Source organism: Danio aesculapii, chromosome 18 (genome assembly GCF_903798145.1).
Source record: "Danio aesculapii chromosome 18, fDanAes4.1, whole genome shotgun sequence".
In the NCBI taxonomy this organism is placed as follows: domain Eukaryota; kingdom Metazoa; phylum Chordata; class Actinopteri; order Cypriniformes; family Danionidae; genus Danio; species Danio aesculapii.
The window spans coordinates 30,294,288-30,307,934 of NC_079452.1; the positions used below are offsets into that span (position 1 = coordinate 30,294,288).

General features: G+C 31.2%; 1 protein-coding gene across 1 annotated transcript in view; it reads left to right on the forward strand.

Annotated features, from left to right (window-relative positions):
• si (sucrase-isomaltase (alpha-glucosidase)) overlaps positions 1 to 13,647 on the forward strand; it is a 178,207-nt gene that overhangs the window by 122,662 nt on the left and 41,898 nt on the right. The window contains exons 32-38 of the mRNA XM_056478595.1: positions 2,097 to 2,209; positions 3,282 to 3,407; positions 4,915 to 5,046; positions 5,304 to 5,423; positions 8,635 to 8,697; positions 11,558 to 11,674; positions 13,232 to 13,322. Coding sequence (XP_056334570.1) covers positions 2,097 to 2,209; positions 3,282 to 3,407; positions 4,915 to 5,046; positions 5,304 to 5,423; positions 8,635 to 8,697; positions 11,558 to 11,674; positions 13,232 to 13,322 — 762 coding nt within the window. The remainder of the gene's footprint in view (positions 1 to 2,096; positions 2,210 to 3,281; positions 3,408 to 4,914; positions 5,047 to 5,303; positions 5,424 to 8,634; positions 8,698 to 11,557; positions 11,675 to 13,231; positions 13,323 to 13,647) is intronic.

Sequence of the window (13,647 nt, forward strand, 5' to 3'; positions counted from 1 at the left end):
CTTACATAAACACACTCGCGCAGGCACTGGAGTAAATGAGGATCTTGAAAACCGCAGCAGGAGAATAGCTTTGATGTGGTTCACTTTACTCAGAGAAGTTAAAAGAAATGCCCCTTCTATTTGAATGCAGATGTGTTTAACACCTCGCCGCATACATAATGAGGCAGAAATGGACAGGAAAGGAGGTGTTAAAGACCTCGGAAAATGGTTTTCGGGATTGTGTTGACATTTTTTTTTCTTTGTAGGAGAACATTAGGAACATACACATATTGAAGAGCCTATTCTCTTTTTTTCTTTTCAATTTTTAATAGCCGGCAGTATTTAGTTTATATTAAAGTGAAGCACAATCACACTTATATACAATTTTTATATAAAGTTAAAGACAAATTGTAAATTTTAGATAAAGATAAATTGCAAAAATATTAAATCGAACAGTCTATTCTTTATTAGTATTTAGTTTATATTAAAGTGAAGCAAAATCCCACTTGAAGGTTATGCATGGAAAAAGCAATGAAAAACAATTCTAAATAAATAATATGTTAAAAAATGCAATACTACAAATTCAACACTCCTCTCTCCAGTTCCCATCAAAATATTATAATAAGATATGAACAGAAATATATTATGAAAATATTCACAGTTTAGCTGGTACTATGTTTTGTATTCTTTTAGATAAATTCAAGAGTTCACACTTAGCTGATGATTGATTATGAAGCTTGTTTGGTATGCTGTCCCGGGAGAAAGCCCTGAGCTCATAAGATCCTCGAGCCTGGGGCTCTCTCCCGTTTGCAAGGCGAGAGGGTGTTTGAGCTCAGGTAGATCAGTCCAAAGAACTCCCCTGCTGAAGTAGCTAATGAACAGATAGTGATGGCTATTAAGAGATAACTACTTAGTAGGAGCATGTATATGGTGCCTATTTGGATTAGTCAATTAACTCAAGTTGCATGTTTTTGGATGGTGGAAGGAACCCGGGGGAAACCCACGTGAGCATGGTGAGAACGTGTAAACTCACACAGAAACTTTGGCTGGCTTGGTAAGGACTAGAACCAATGACGTTCTTGCTGTGAGGCAACAGTGCTAACCACTGGGCCACTGTGCCACCCATCTAGGAAAGGAGGAGGAGTAGGGGTGGAAGGGGGGATTCTGTTATATGGAACTTAGGGTATGTATAGTGACTTTGGAATCGTCTGATTGGTGAATCATAAATTTGATAATGCTGGACCAGCTGCAAGCAATCATAACCTGTGATCCTCTCGAAATTAGTTTATTAGTTTATAAACTTCACAAAGAAAGTTAGGAATATGCATATTGTAGCGCTTATTCTTTATTTTTAATAGCCAGCAGTATTTAGTTTATAGTAAAGTGAAGCAAAATCACACTTGATAATGAAGAATATGCATGGAAAAGGCCTTTTTGTCAAGTAATATATTATCAAAAAGTGTGAAATATTTACAGTTTAGTTGGTGTATATATATATATATATATATATATATATATATATGTATATGTATGCATGTCTAAAAACAATATTATATACTGTTACCTGTTACACACCTAATAATGATATATATAATGATATATATATATATATATATATATATATATATATATATATATATATATATATATATATATATATATATTTATATATATATATATATATATATATATATATATATATATATATATAAAGTACCTATATACTTACGGTATATATAACATTAGCATAAATAATTTAAATACTGTAAATTACTTTAAAAATGTAATAATATGTTATGTTATATGTGATGATTATAATATTAGGAAGAGACAAGAGATATCACAACTCAACATTAAAAATAAAGGTGCCTTTTCCAAAATACAGTCGCATTACAGTTTTTATATTTTGACATTATGACCTAACTGAGACTAGTTTTTAACATTTCATTTTATGTGATCCTTAATATGTAAACTATTAAAAACGGTATAGTAATGATCATAAAAATGTTAGATGCCATCCATTGACTATTTTTGCCAAGGAACTGTAAGAGTAATGGGATAAATAATGAATGAGGTAACACATTGACTGTGTTTTGTTTTTTTCTTAAATCTCTCAGATGTTTCCTTCCAGCCTACTCCAGCCTTAACCTACCGCACCATCGGAGGGATCTTGGACTTCTACATGGTGTTGGGACCCACACCAGAAGAAGTGGTTCAGCAGTACACTGAGGTGTGTGTGTATACAGGTTTATATGGTTTACAAGGACACAAATTTGTATAATGACATGGGTCTGACCTGGTTATACTCTATTAAATGGGACCTATTATAAGGGGTTTAAACACAGCTGTGTGGCAACAGTCTGTGAATATAACCAGCTTCTAATGGTAAAAAATAATTATTTTATTTTTTATAATCACACTTGATTAAAACAGTCTGGAGAAACACTCTGATTGACATTCTCCCTTTGAACGTGTCATCAGAGCGGGAAAGCCCCACCCATTAGTGATGATCTTTCCCCTATTAGCATAGGATATTTGCCTTGTTTTTGAATCTGCCACTATGCTAACACATTAGCATTTGTAGCTCCACCCTCTTTTCAAAAGAGCACAGTCTCATTTGAATTTAAAGCGACAGTCTCCAAAACAACACAGTTTAGATCAAAGTCTAAAAGGGGCAGTTTTAAAGAGCTATAAAACAGTATTTGTGTGGGATCTTGAGCTGAAACTTTACATACACACTCTAGGGACATCAGAGACTTATTTTACATCTTGTAAAAGGGGTATCTTTAAGGTGATTTATGAGGACATGCCTTTCATTGCTATGTGTCATGAATCAAAATGCTTAAAAAGCATACTTAACAGGGTTTTTGACATTCAAAAGTTTTCACAGGTTTACTGTGAAGATTGGGATTAGGGTTAGGGTAAGGCCATATAATAAGCATTTTTAATAGTATAAAATACATTATGACTATAAAAAGTCCTCATAAACCATATATAGGCATGTGAGTGTGTGCTTGTGTGTTATTCCTGGTTTGATGAGGTTTAGCAGCTGGAGTCTCTCTGCCTCATTGCCCACAGTGTACTCAGTCTAAACACACACACACATACACACACAAAATAACATTTGAAAACTCACACGCATAAATGAAATACATAAATATTTATCTAAAAGAAACTCGCTTGTCACATAGACAGAAGGGACTATTAGATTCTCTTAAGCCACTTGAATATTTATGTCCTAAATCTATTTGCATAAAATGTAAAAACATTTTCATCTCGGTTTGTGCATTTTGTCTTGACAGATGATTGGCCGACCGGTTCTTCCAGCCTATTGGTCGCTTGGATTCCAGCTTTGTCGCTATGGCTACGCCAACGATACAGAGATCGCGGATCTTTACAGAGACATGAGAGCTGCTGATATCCCCTATGTAAGTCATCTCATCACATTTATTCTTCCTCTGAATGCATCAGTAAACACAGTTACTCTCACTGAACTGTCATTTCAGAGTGGTTTAATGCTAAAAGTACGAAATAATGTCATATTTTCTAAAAATGCTGTCAAAGTTCTTTTGTTAGCAGTTCTACGAAAGGCATCACCAAACTAACTTTCAATCAACTACATGTCACATTTGCATTTTTGTGTAAATTTAATAGACGTCTAATAGACAGATCTGATAGATTTTATATGTGTACTCCGTTAATATTGTCCTGTAGAACCTACAATAACTTCCTGGCAGCAGTTCACCAGTAACTTACTGTAAAAAAAATTACAACTAAATGACTGTATTTACATTTGCAGTACCATTTATCTTACTGTATATGTATTTACAGAATGGTATGTATATCATTAATGTAAAATATACAGTAATTTTCACAATTCAACTTTAAAATACAGTGCATAACTGTCCTACAGTAAAATAGTCATATTACAGTTAAATACTGTGTAATTTCCAAAAATCGTTAACAGTGTAGTCATTCATTTCTGTTTATTTAATCTATTTTCATTGGCACTCCAAATTAGCCTTGTTTTAGCCAAGACGTCTATGTTTAAACATCTATTAAACATCTTTAAACGACAAACAAATACTCGATAGGGTCCTATCTATTTGAGAAATACTAAAATCCCCAAAACTGGTCAGAAAACTCACAATTTCGAATCAGCAAATGCATGAAATGGCCTCATGTGTTCTTATTTTACACTCAAATAGCATCAAAACATTGTATAGGTTCATATTGTCGAGAAGCAAAATCACTTTTTTTTTGTATTTGTTTGTTTGTTAAAAAATATCTAATAAATATATGGGGTTATATAACCTTTTCAGAGCCCACTGACATATTAAAATAAATTAAGTTAAATAAAAAATAACTAAACAAAACAAGAATTAATATCTTGTGCCATTTGCTTCCCAAATAAATGCCTCTTAATTTAAAAAAGTTTATATATTTGTAAGGTGACACGGTGGCTCAATGATTAGCACTGTCGTCTCACAGCAAGAAAGTTGCTGGTTCGAGTCCCGGCTGTGTCAGTTGGCATTTCTGTATGGAGTTTGCATGTTCTCCCTATGCTGGCGTGTGTTTCCTCTGGGTGCTTCGATTTTCCCTACAGTCCAAAGACATGCGCTGTAAGTGAATTGGGAAAGAAAATTGGCCGTAATGTATGTGTTTGTGAATGAGTGTGTATGGATGTTTCCCAGTACTGGGTTGCAGCTGGAAGGGTATCCGCTGTGTAAAACATATGCTGGACTGAGCCAAAGGAAAATGAATGAAGGAATATATTTGTAAAAGAAAACAAGACAAAAATATTACAGGACAAAAATGTGAAGTGTAGCAACCACTCACAGCAAGCTACCGTAGTGTTACCATAATATGATACCAAAATATTGTTAATTTTAAACATTGAGTTATAGTAATATTTATCCTTTAATTCCTTTAAAGGATGTTCAGTATGCAGACATTGACTACATGGAGAGGCAGATGGACTTCACGCTGGACAAAGTAAACTTCCCGGGACTGCCTGCTCTGGTGGACCGCATGAGGGGAGAGGGCATGCGATTCATTTTTATTCTGGTATGAACAATTCTTTATCACTGGAAAAAAAATGCATATAACACTATTTGTTACAAACCTATATATGTTTTTTAAAGTTTATAACAATACTTTGACTTCCATAGTATCATTTTCTACTGTGGAAGTCAATGACTATCCTGACTATTACATTCTTCAAAATATCTTCTATTGTGTATATCATTAGAAAGAGGAACATGTATTGAAATGTATTCAGTATCTTGCAAGAAAGAGATGTTTTATTTGTTTGTGTGCTTTAGGACCCGGCTATAGCAGCCAATGAGACAGCAGGGTCCTACGCTGCGTTTGATAGCGGGATTGAAAAAGACGTTTTCATCAAATGGCCTCCTGCGCTCAGCAGTGACATTGTGTGGGGAAAGGTATGATGAACACAAAGAGGAAGAGGAACATTTATTGATTCTCAGTCAGTAGTTTTGTTGATGGTATACACTTTTGTGCTCTGTGGCTCAACCTTTTGAACTCTGCGGCTTTTAAAATATTGGGTTGCCTCTGTTGTAACTTAAGGAAGCATAATGCACTCTTTACTCTTTAGGTATAATGCAATCTTTTTCTTGGAAAACCCAGAAAATGGGAATAAAGAAAGTTTGACAGCTTATAAAAATGAAAAAAAATTCTAAATGATTTTAAACCTTGTGTATTGTTCAAATTGACTAATCTGTCATTATGTTCGGGGCTGTTTTTGCACCATTGACTTCCATTATAATTATCTTTTTATTGCAAAGCCATGACACCACATAATCATGCATTTTTGATTGTTGGTGGTTTTCCCTGTTGGGAAGAGGTCAATTGTTTTTACTTTTACCATGGGTCATCAGTTGGCACCATTAACCCTTTAGATAGGCCTGTGCAAAAACGTTTCTGACTTTTATATTGAGTTCTATGGAGTAAAACATGTCATTTTCTCAACCATATCACGGTAAGTGCTCAAAGGTCTCGCTTACACTGTCATGCACATACACTGTACTCAATATAAAAGCCAGAAACTAGGCTTTTTTTTTTTGCTGATCAACAGCAAATATGGAAAGTTGTACCTCTTCCCAACAGGAAAAACCACCAATAATAAAGGTGATTATATGGATTATAAGGATTATATGGTGTCATGGCTTTGCAATCAAAACATGTGTTTATAATAGAAGTCAATGGGGCAAAAACAGCCCCAAGCATAATGAATAGGTAGAAATTTACCCAAAGTATATTGTTGAATTTTTGAAGCATTTCAAAGCATTTTCAGATATGTGTCAAAATAAGATCTGTCACCAAAAATCATTCCATTTGCTGAAACACAGAAAGTTGTGGCCAAATTAAGACTCAAAATCACCCCAGAGTGGATGAAAACATCCCCAACGGCACACAAGCGTTAAACAATGTCAACATTCATATTTCTATCATTTTCTCTGTAAGGATGGATGTTGTAGAGTGTAACAAGCCAAATAAATCCACAGTTGTTTCCTTTCCAAAAAATGATGTCACTTGCTAGAAGATGATGTCATTGTTGTGTTGGGCTGCATTACCAAGTCCTAAATCCTAACTAGATAAAAGCAAATGAATCAAACAACATTAATGGGAAGATTTCGTTGGAAATGGTGATGAATATTGTGGTTTAAAGTTGAATATTAATTAGTGCAGATCAAAGGATTGAGAATTTTCAGGAACTCTGCAGGAAAAAGAATCTGGAATGCAATATTAATTTATAGGATTTGACATTTACACTAATTAAAAACTCCACATATTCACAAAATAATCATTAAGTTAAATCATATATCGAAAAATCTTGATATGTTTGTAGAAGTAGTGTTGTCTAAATGGCTATTAAGTTTCTAATAAAATTGAAACCAAAATATGACTCATTGCATTTTTCGTTTGATAAAAATATACGAAAATGAAATAAAATCAAAAGGTGGCTAGGTTGTAATTTGTTTTAATATTAATAAAAAAACACACTTAGACTATTTAAGCTTAACTTCTATATGCTGCCAATAGGCCATTAATAAATATTATTATTTTACTTTGTACTGGATTATAATGTATATTTTACAATAAAAACTAAATATAGCACATCTCACTGTCATTTAAAACAAGTAATTCATAACACATCAGAACTGTAGACCTGCAGTGTGTGAACTGTATACAGGGGGTGTTGGTCAGCTACATCACAAAATTGAACTAATATATCAGAGGGAGATTATGTTAGCCGAATTTGAGAGATTTAAAAAATAAAAGACACTTTAAATAAGGAACAAAACCTGCCGCTGGGTACCAAGGAGTGGGGCTGTGTGTGTAGTGCCTTGAAGCAGCGTGGATTAATCTACTGCTGCTGGTGAGCAAGAGCGCGCGTATGTGCGCAAAGCCGTATAGATATAACCAAAAGCAAGTTCATATTGTAAATATTTCTTTAATGATACCTATCGAAAATTCATTTTATTTTACCGCTCGAACTGAATTTTTAGTTGCACCATTAAGAAATCAGAGCACTAGAGCCCTGCAATTCTTTGTAATAAAATAACTTTCTTAACCGTTTTTTTTTTTTTGTCTAGAAAACCGTTTTCGGAATGTTTTGTTTAATAAGGAACGCAATGACAGAACCGAAAAAATATCAATTCTGCTCTGAGTGAACCAATTGGATTTTTTTTTTTTTTGTTTTTAAGCCCTGCTCCTAATTACTAATTAGCAGCTAACTAACAGCTTATTAATAGTTAGTGATGTAGTAGTTGGATTTAGTTATTGTTAAGTTGTTGGATTTAGTTATTGGTTAAGATTAGGGATGTAGACTAATGGTGCACTCACTAGGCTCTCCGAACCATGCCCGGGTGAGTTTCCTAGTTCGTTTGACAAATGTAAGTGCTCCGAATCCGGCCTAGGCACGGTTCATTTGACCCGCCCTGACCCAGTTGGAAGAGGTGTGCCAGAGTGCAGTTCAGTTGGGCTTTGGCGTGGTAGGCTTGTAGTGTGAGTGCAAAAAGCGTCTGAGCCAGAGACTGAAGATGCATTGTCACTTTTAAGGGACTGTTTCATATGGATTTATTTTTCATTCTTACTTTTCAATGAGCGCAAACTGTCATAGTTTATTAAAGATGCAACCCCCCACCCCCACCCCCGCTGCACCTTCAGCGAACCTCCTCATACCTGCAGCACGATGACTTTTGTGATCATTTATGAGCGTCAAAAGTGGTGGATCTGCTCAGAAAAATATTTAACTGCATGTCACTTCATCACATAAGTAAAAATAATACAATAATAAAACATTAAACGGAACAGTCGCATCATCGATAATGTCAGCATGCTCAGGATTTAAATGTAAAAGCAGTGTGAGTGCAGGCCATTGGGGGAGAGAGGAGGGGGGACAAGCGCGCTTCCGCACGGTTCAAGATAAAAAATGTGTGAGCACGCCCTAAGATAACATTATATAAATACTAATAAACAACGCAGTATCTTAATAATAGGCTGGTGAGTAAAACAGAAAGCATTCCTAAAACTGTTTTCTAGTGTTTTAACACATACAGAATGACAAAGATCAAAGTAAGAATGATTTCATTATAGCCAGATTTGATCTGTTGTTTCTGTGTGTTGTAGGTTTGGCCTGACTATCCCAATATCACTGTGGACAATTCTTTGGACTGGGATACTCAAGTAGAGGTATCTGTCTCTCGTCTTTTATCTGTATTTATTTCTACCTCTCATAGCAAGAGAACAAGATATCTTTTCTCTTCACTGCAAAAAGAAAAGGTCTTGTTTCTTGTCCAAATATCAAAGCAATCATAAATCAAGAAGCATTTTCTTGACAAGCAAAATAATCTGCTAATGGGGTAAGCAAAATGATCTAAACGAAAAAACAAGATTGTTTGGTAACTTTATAATAACTACACACTATAAATCATTTATTAAGCATTAGCATCTAGTGAATTCATTATTTGTTAAGCATTAACTCTACATCAATAGATGTTTGTAAGCAGTTTATAATTGCAGTTACAAACGCTCTATTCTTGACTTATTACCACATTTATAATGTGCTTAATAATTGTACTTTCATACTTTGTAACTGGTTGATTTTTCATTACTAAATTAAGTTTTGCATTATTTACAAACCATTTGTATTTAAGAGTAGTTGGTGGTTTTTAATATCATTCAGAATGAGTTAGTAAATGATTAATAAACTATTGAAATTAATGTTTATATATCTTATTATTCAGGCAATAGTAATGGTTACTACAGTATGTATGTTAATAAATGTTTTACTATCTCAACTTCATACTGTTTTGTGACCTAATTTAAAGTGTGGTCTATTTATGCTTGATAAATCCCCTATAAATGACAATTAAAGGCCCAGTATCAAATGAACAATACATATTTTTAATCTTATCTAAAAAGTAAAATTACTGTAAAGTTGAAAAGTTTAAACATTGCTGAATAACAAGAGTGTCAAAATATGACATAAAATTGGATAAAACAACAACAATATAATAATTTAGCAATATAATACGATACAATATTAAAATCTGTACAGTAATTTTATTTTAGATAAGGTTGCAGAGATGTATTTTTTATTTGATGCAGTTTTAATTGTGTTTCTTCAAATGAATAGAAATTAATAAAGTAGTTTATTTAGTTTTTTCCTGTTTAGAATATAACTGAGCCTATATTGTCATTTATAGGGAATTTATAAAGCATAAATAGTCCTCACTTTAGATTAGGTCACAAAACTGCATAAAGTTGAGTTATTAAAGCGTTTATTAACATACTAAATTAACTGTTAGTATTTGTTTGAATAATAAGATATATATATATATATATATGTTAATTTGAATAGTTTATTAATCATTTATTACCTCATTCTAAATGATCCCAAAAAACAACCAACTATGCTTAAATAACTAATTTGTAAATAATGCAATACTCAATTTAGTATTTACAATTCACACTATAAATGTGGTTATAAGTCAATAATAGAGCATTTGTATCTGCATTTATAAACCGCTTACTAACGTCTATTAATGTAGAGTTAATGCTTAACAGATAATGAATTCACTATTTGCTAATGCTTAATAAAGGATTTATAGTGTGTAGTTATTATAAAGTGTTACCGATTTTTTTTTTGATTGTTTAAAAAAACTCACTTAATTTTGGCATAATATTTCTTAAAACAAGACAATATTCGTTGCTTGCCTAGAAAATGCTTCTTTTTTTAATTATTATTTATTTATAATTTTACAATATAACAAACAGCCCAATTGATAAAAAGAATATTCAGCATTAAGTAGCATCAGAGTATACAAATATAAAAACATATACATCAACAAATCCAGTTTATGTTACTAGATTAAAACAGGAGTCAGATAACAGCTTGTGAATGGTTATTGTGATAACAATGGGTATTATGTAGGCACAGGTCAAAGAGTTCACAAAGGGTCCATAAAATATTCCAGGTTTTTAAAAATATGTGTTTTGTTTTTTAAGCTATATGTTAATATTCCAAATGCAGCGTGTCATTTATGATATTTTTAAATAATTCAAATGTTGGAGGGAGTTCCTGTTTCCAGTTTAACAGAATACATTTCCTAGATGCATAAGAAATTAGACCTATCTTTTTGGTAAAAAAGGGTCTGATACCAAGGGCCAGACGGAATCTGCAGACGTTTTTTGCTATTTCCGTGGAGAATTTTGGTAAATATCTGCGGATTTCTGCAATTATTTTGGGAGTATCATAACTAAAACCTTAATATGTGAAATAAAAAATGTTTTAAACTTTTATTTAATTTTAAAATGTTAATTCAATTAGATCCACTTTATTTGGTAAACAAAGCAAGTCAGAAAGACAGAAAATATTACTGTACAAACTGGATTGTACATAAATCAGATAATATTACTGAAAATTATATGAATTTGTATAAATATACAAAGTCATGAATAAATATAGATTTACACACATTTACTCAATTAAATAGTAAAAAGTAAACAGAATTAATGATGGGCTAAAAATCTGCGGAATTCTGTGGAAATCTGCGGAATTTTGCGAGCGCAGATTCCGTGTGGGCCTACTAATACCTCATTCGAGTCCACCCCAAAAAGATATATTAAAGGAGTCTGGTGATATTAGAAAATGCTTCTTGGTTTAAGAATTTTTAGATATTTGGACTAGAAACAAGACAAGAAACAGAATTTTTAGATATTTGGACTAGAAACAAGACAAGAAACATTTTTTTGCAGTGTTGTTGTTGCATATTCAATTCATCAAGAGTGATGAGTGTGTCATCATAGAGATTACCAGCCAATCACAATGAAGAAGACACACTATCAGCATTAAGTAGTACTGTTCTGTATCACCCACTATTAGCAAATCAGAAAGTATTAAGAAAACATAGCCAAACATTGCTAAGTTAGTTTAGATTGCAGTATTAACACAGTGTAGTTAAACTATTGTTGTATCTAATCAGCACATACTGAATTAGTACAGGATGTTAAAGCAGAGCTGTATTCATAGTACATGTAAACTTTGCAGCTCTTTAGGTCTTTCGCGGCATTCCCAGATTTCTTCAAGAACGGTACAGCGGAGTGGTGGGGGGAACAGATTAAAGACTATTACGACAACGTCATGAAGTTCGACGGGCTTTGGATTGTAAGTACTAAATCTTATATGAGGAGTGAAAAGTGAAACATTTCTAAGTATTCAAATTGTGTAAGATATTTAGTCATTTATTGTAACATATTGTGTAAGATGTTTTGTTATTTTAGTGTTGTCGTATGTCAAAATAATGCTAATAATAATCATGTTAATAATTTAAATATTTATAATTTATAATAATAATATCTTGTAATTATTTAATAATAATAATAATAATAATAATAATAATAATAATAATAATAATAATAAATTATTAATATTATTATTATTATTATTAATAATAATAATAATAATTATAAAAATAATAAGAACCATAATGATGAAGATGATGATGATTATTATTATTATTATTATTATTATTATTATTATTATTATTATTATTATTATTATTATTATTATTATTATTATTATAAGTCTTTTAATTTATTAAAAACTTTACAATAGTATTATGGTTAATATTTACGTGCTATTTAAAAAAAAATTTATTTAAAATAATAATAATAATAATAATAATAATAATAATAATAATAATAATAATAATAATAATAACCATTATAATGGTTATTATTATTATTATTATTATTATTATTATTATTATTATTATTATTATTATTATTATTACAGTTTGTATTTATTAACTACTTCACAATAGTATTATGGTTAATATTTAATTGCTATTTTTTGATAATTTGATTTAAAATATTTATATTAATAGCAATAATCCTAATAATAATATTAATAGTATTATTAATAATAGTATTAAAATAATAATAACTATTATAATGGTTATTCTTATTCTTTTTCTTATTCTTATTCTTATTCTTATTTTCATTATTATTATTATTAATATTATTATTATTATTATTATTATTATTATTATTATTATTATTATTATTACAGTTTGTATTTATTAAATACTTCACAGTAGTATTATGGTTAATATTTACTTGCTATTTTTTAATAATTTGATTTTGAATAATTATTAATAAAAATAATCCTAATGATAATAATATTAATAGTATTATTAATAATAGTAGTAATAATAATACTAACTATTATAATGGTTATTCTTATTCTTATTCTTATTTTTCTTATGATTATTATTGCTATTATTATTATTACAATTTGTATTTATTAAATACTTCACAGTATGATAGTGTTATGGTTAAGATTCTCTTGGTAATATTTTTTATAATTTGATTAAAATAATAATATTAATATCAGTAATAATAATGATCAAATTAATTAGCAAATTAATTAGCAAATTAAATAGCAGTTCAATCTATTTCCAACATTCATTGTGCCTGCATAATGAAATAAATGCACAAACTTTGCTATTAAAAAGTTTTAGTCTCTCATCATATCTATTCACTTCCTCTATAAATAATAATAATAAATGTGAAATGATATATAAATAAAATGTTATTGAAATTCTAACAAACTAACCCATTAAACTCATTACCCCAGCCCCTGTCTGCACATGTATGCATCAAATTTCTCTATCCCTTACATTGACTGGATGCTCAGCTCATTGTGATCTGCTTTCTGCAGGACATGAATGAGCCGGCCAGTTTCGTGCACGGCACCGTTGGAGGAAAGTGTCTAGGGGACCCCAAACTGGAAAATCCTCCATACATGCCTCGTGAGTTTCAGTTGCTGTGTCATGATGTGTATACTGTATGTGGCTACAGAGAATTGACAAAAACAGATGGTCTGCGTTCACACATGTATCCAGCACTTTCCATCTAAATTTTCAATCTATTCCCATCTAGGCTTCTGCCAGTATCAAATATTATACAAACATAATTGTGTTAGTTATTATCTCACCTCTGATCACACTATGAATTATTAACACTGCATAAATGTTTTTTGTCTTGTTTCTTGTCCAAATATCCCAAAATTCTTAAACCAAGAAGCATTTTCTACATAAGTTAAACATAAAAATTTATTTTCTGAAATAATAAGTC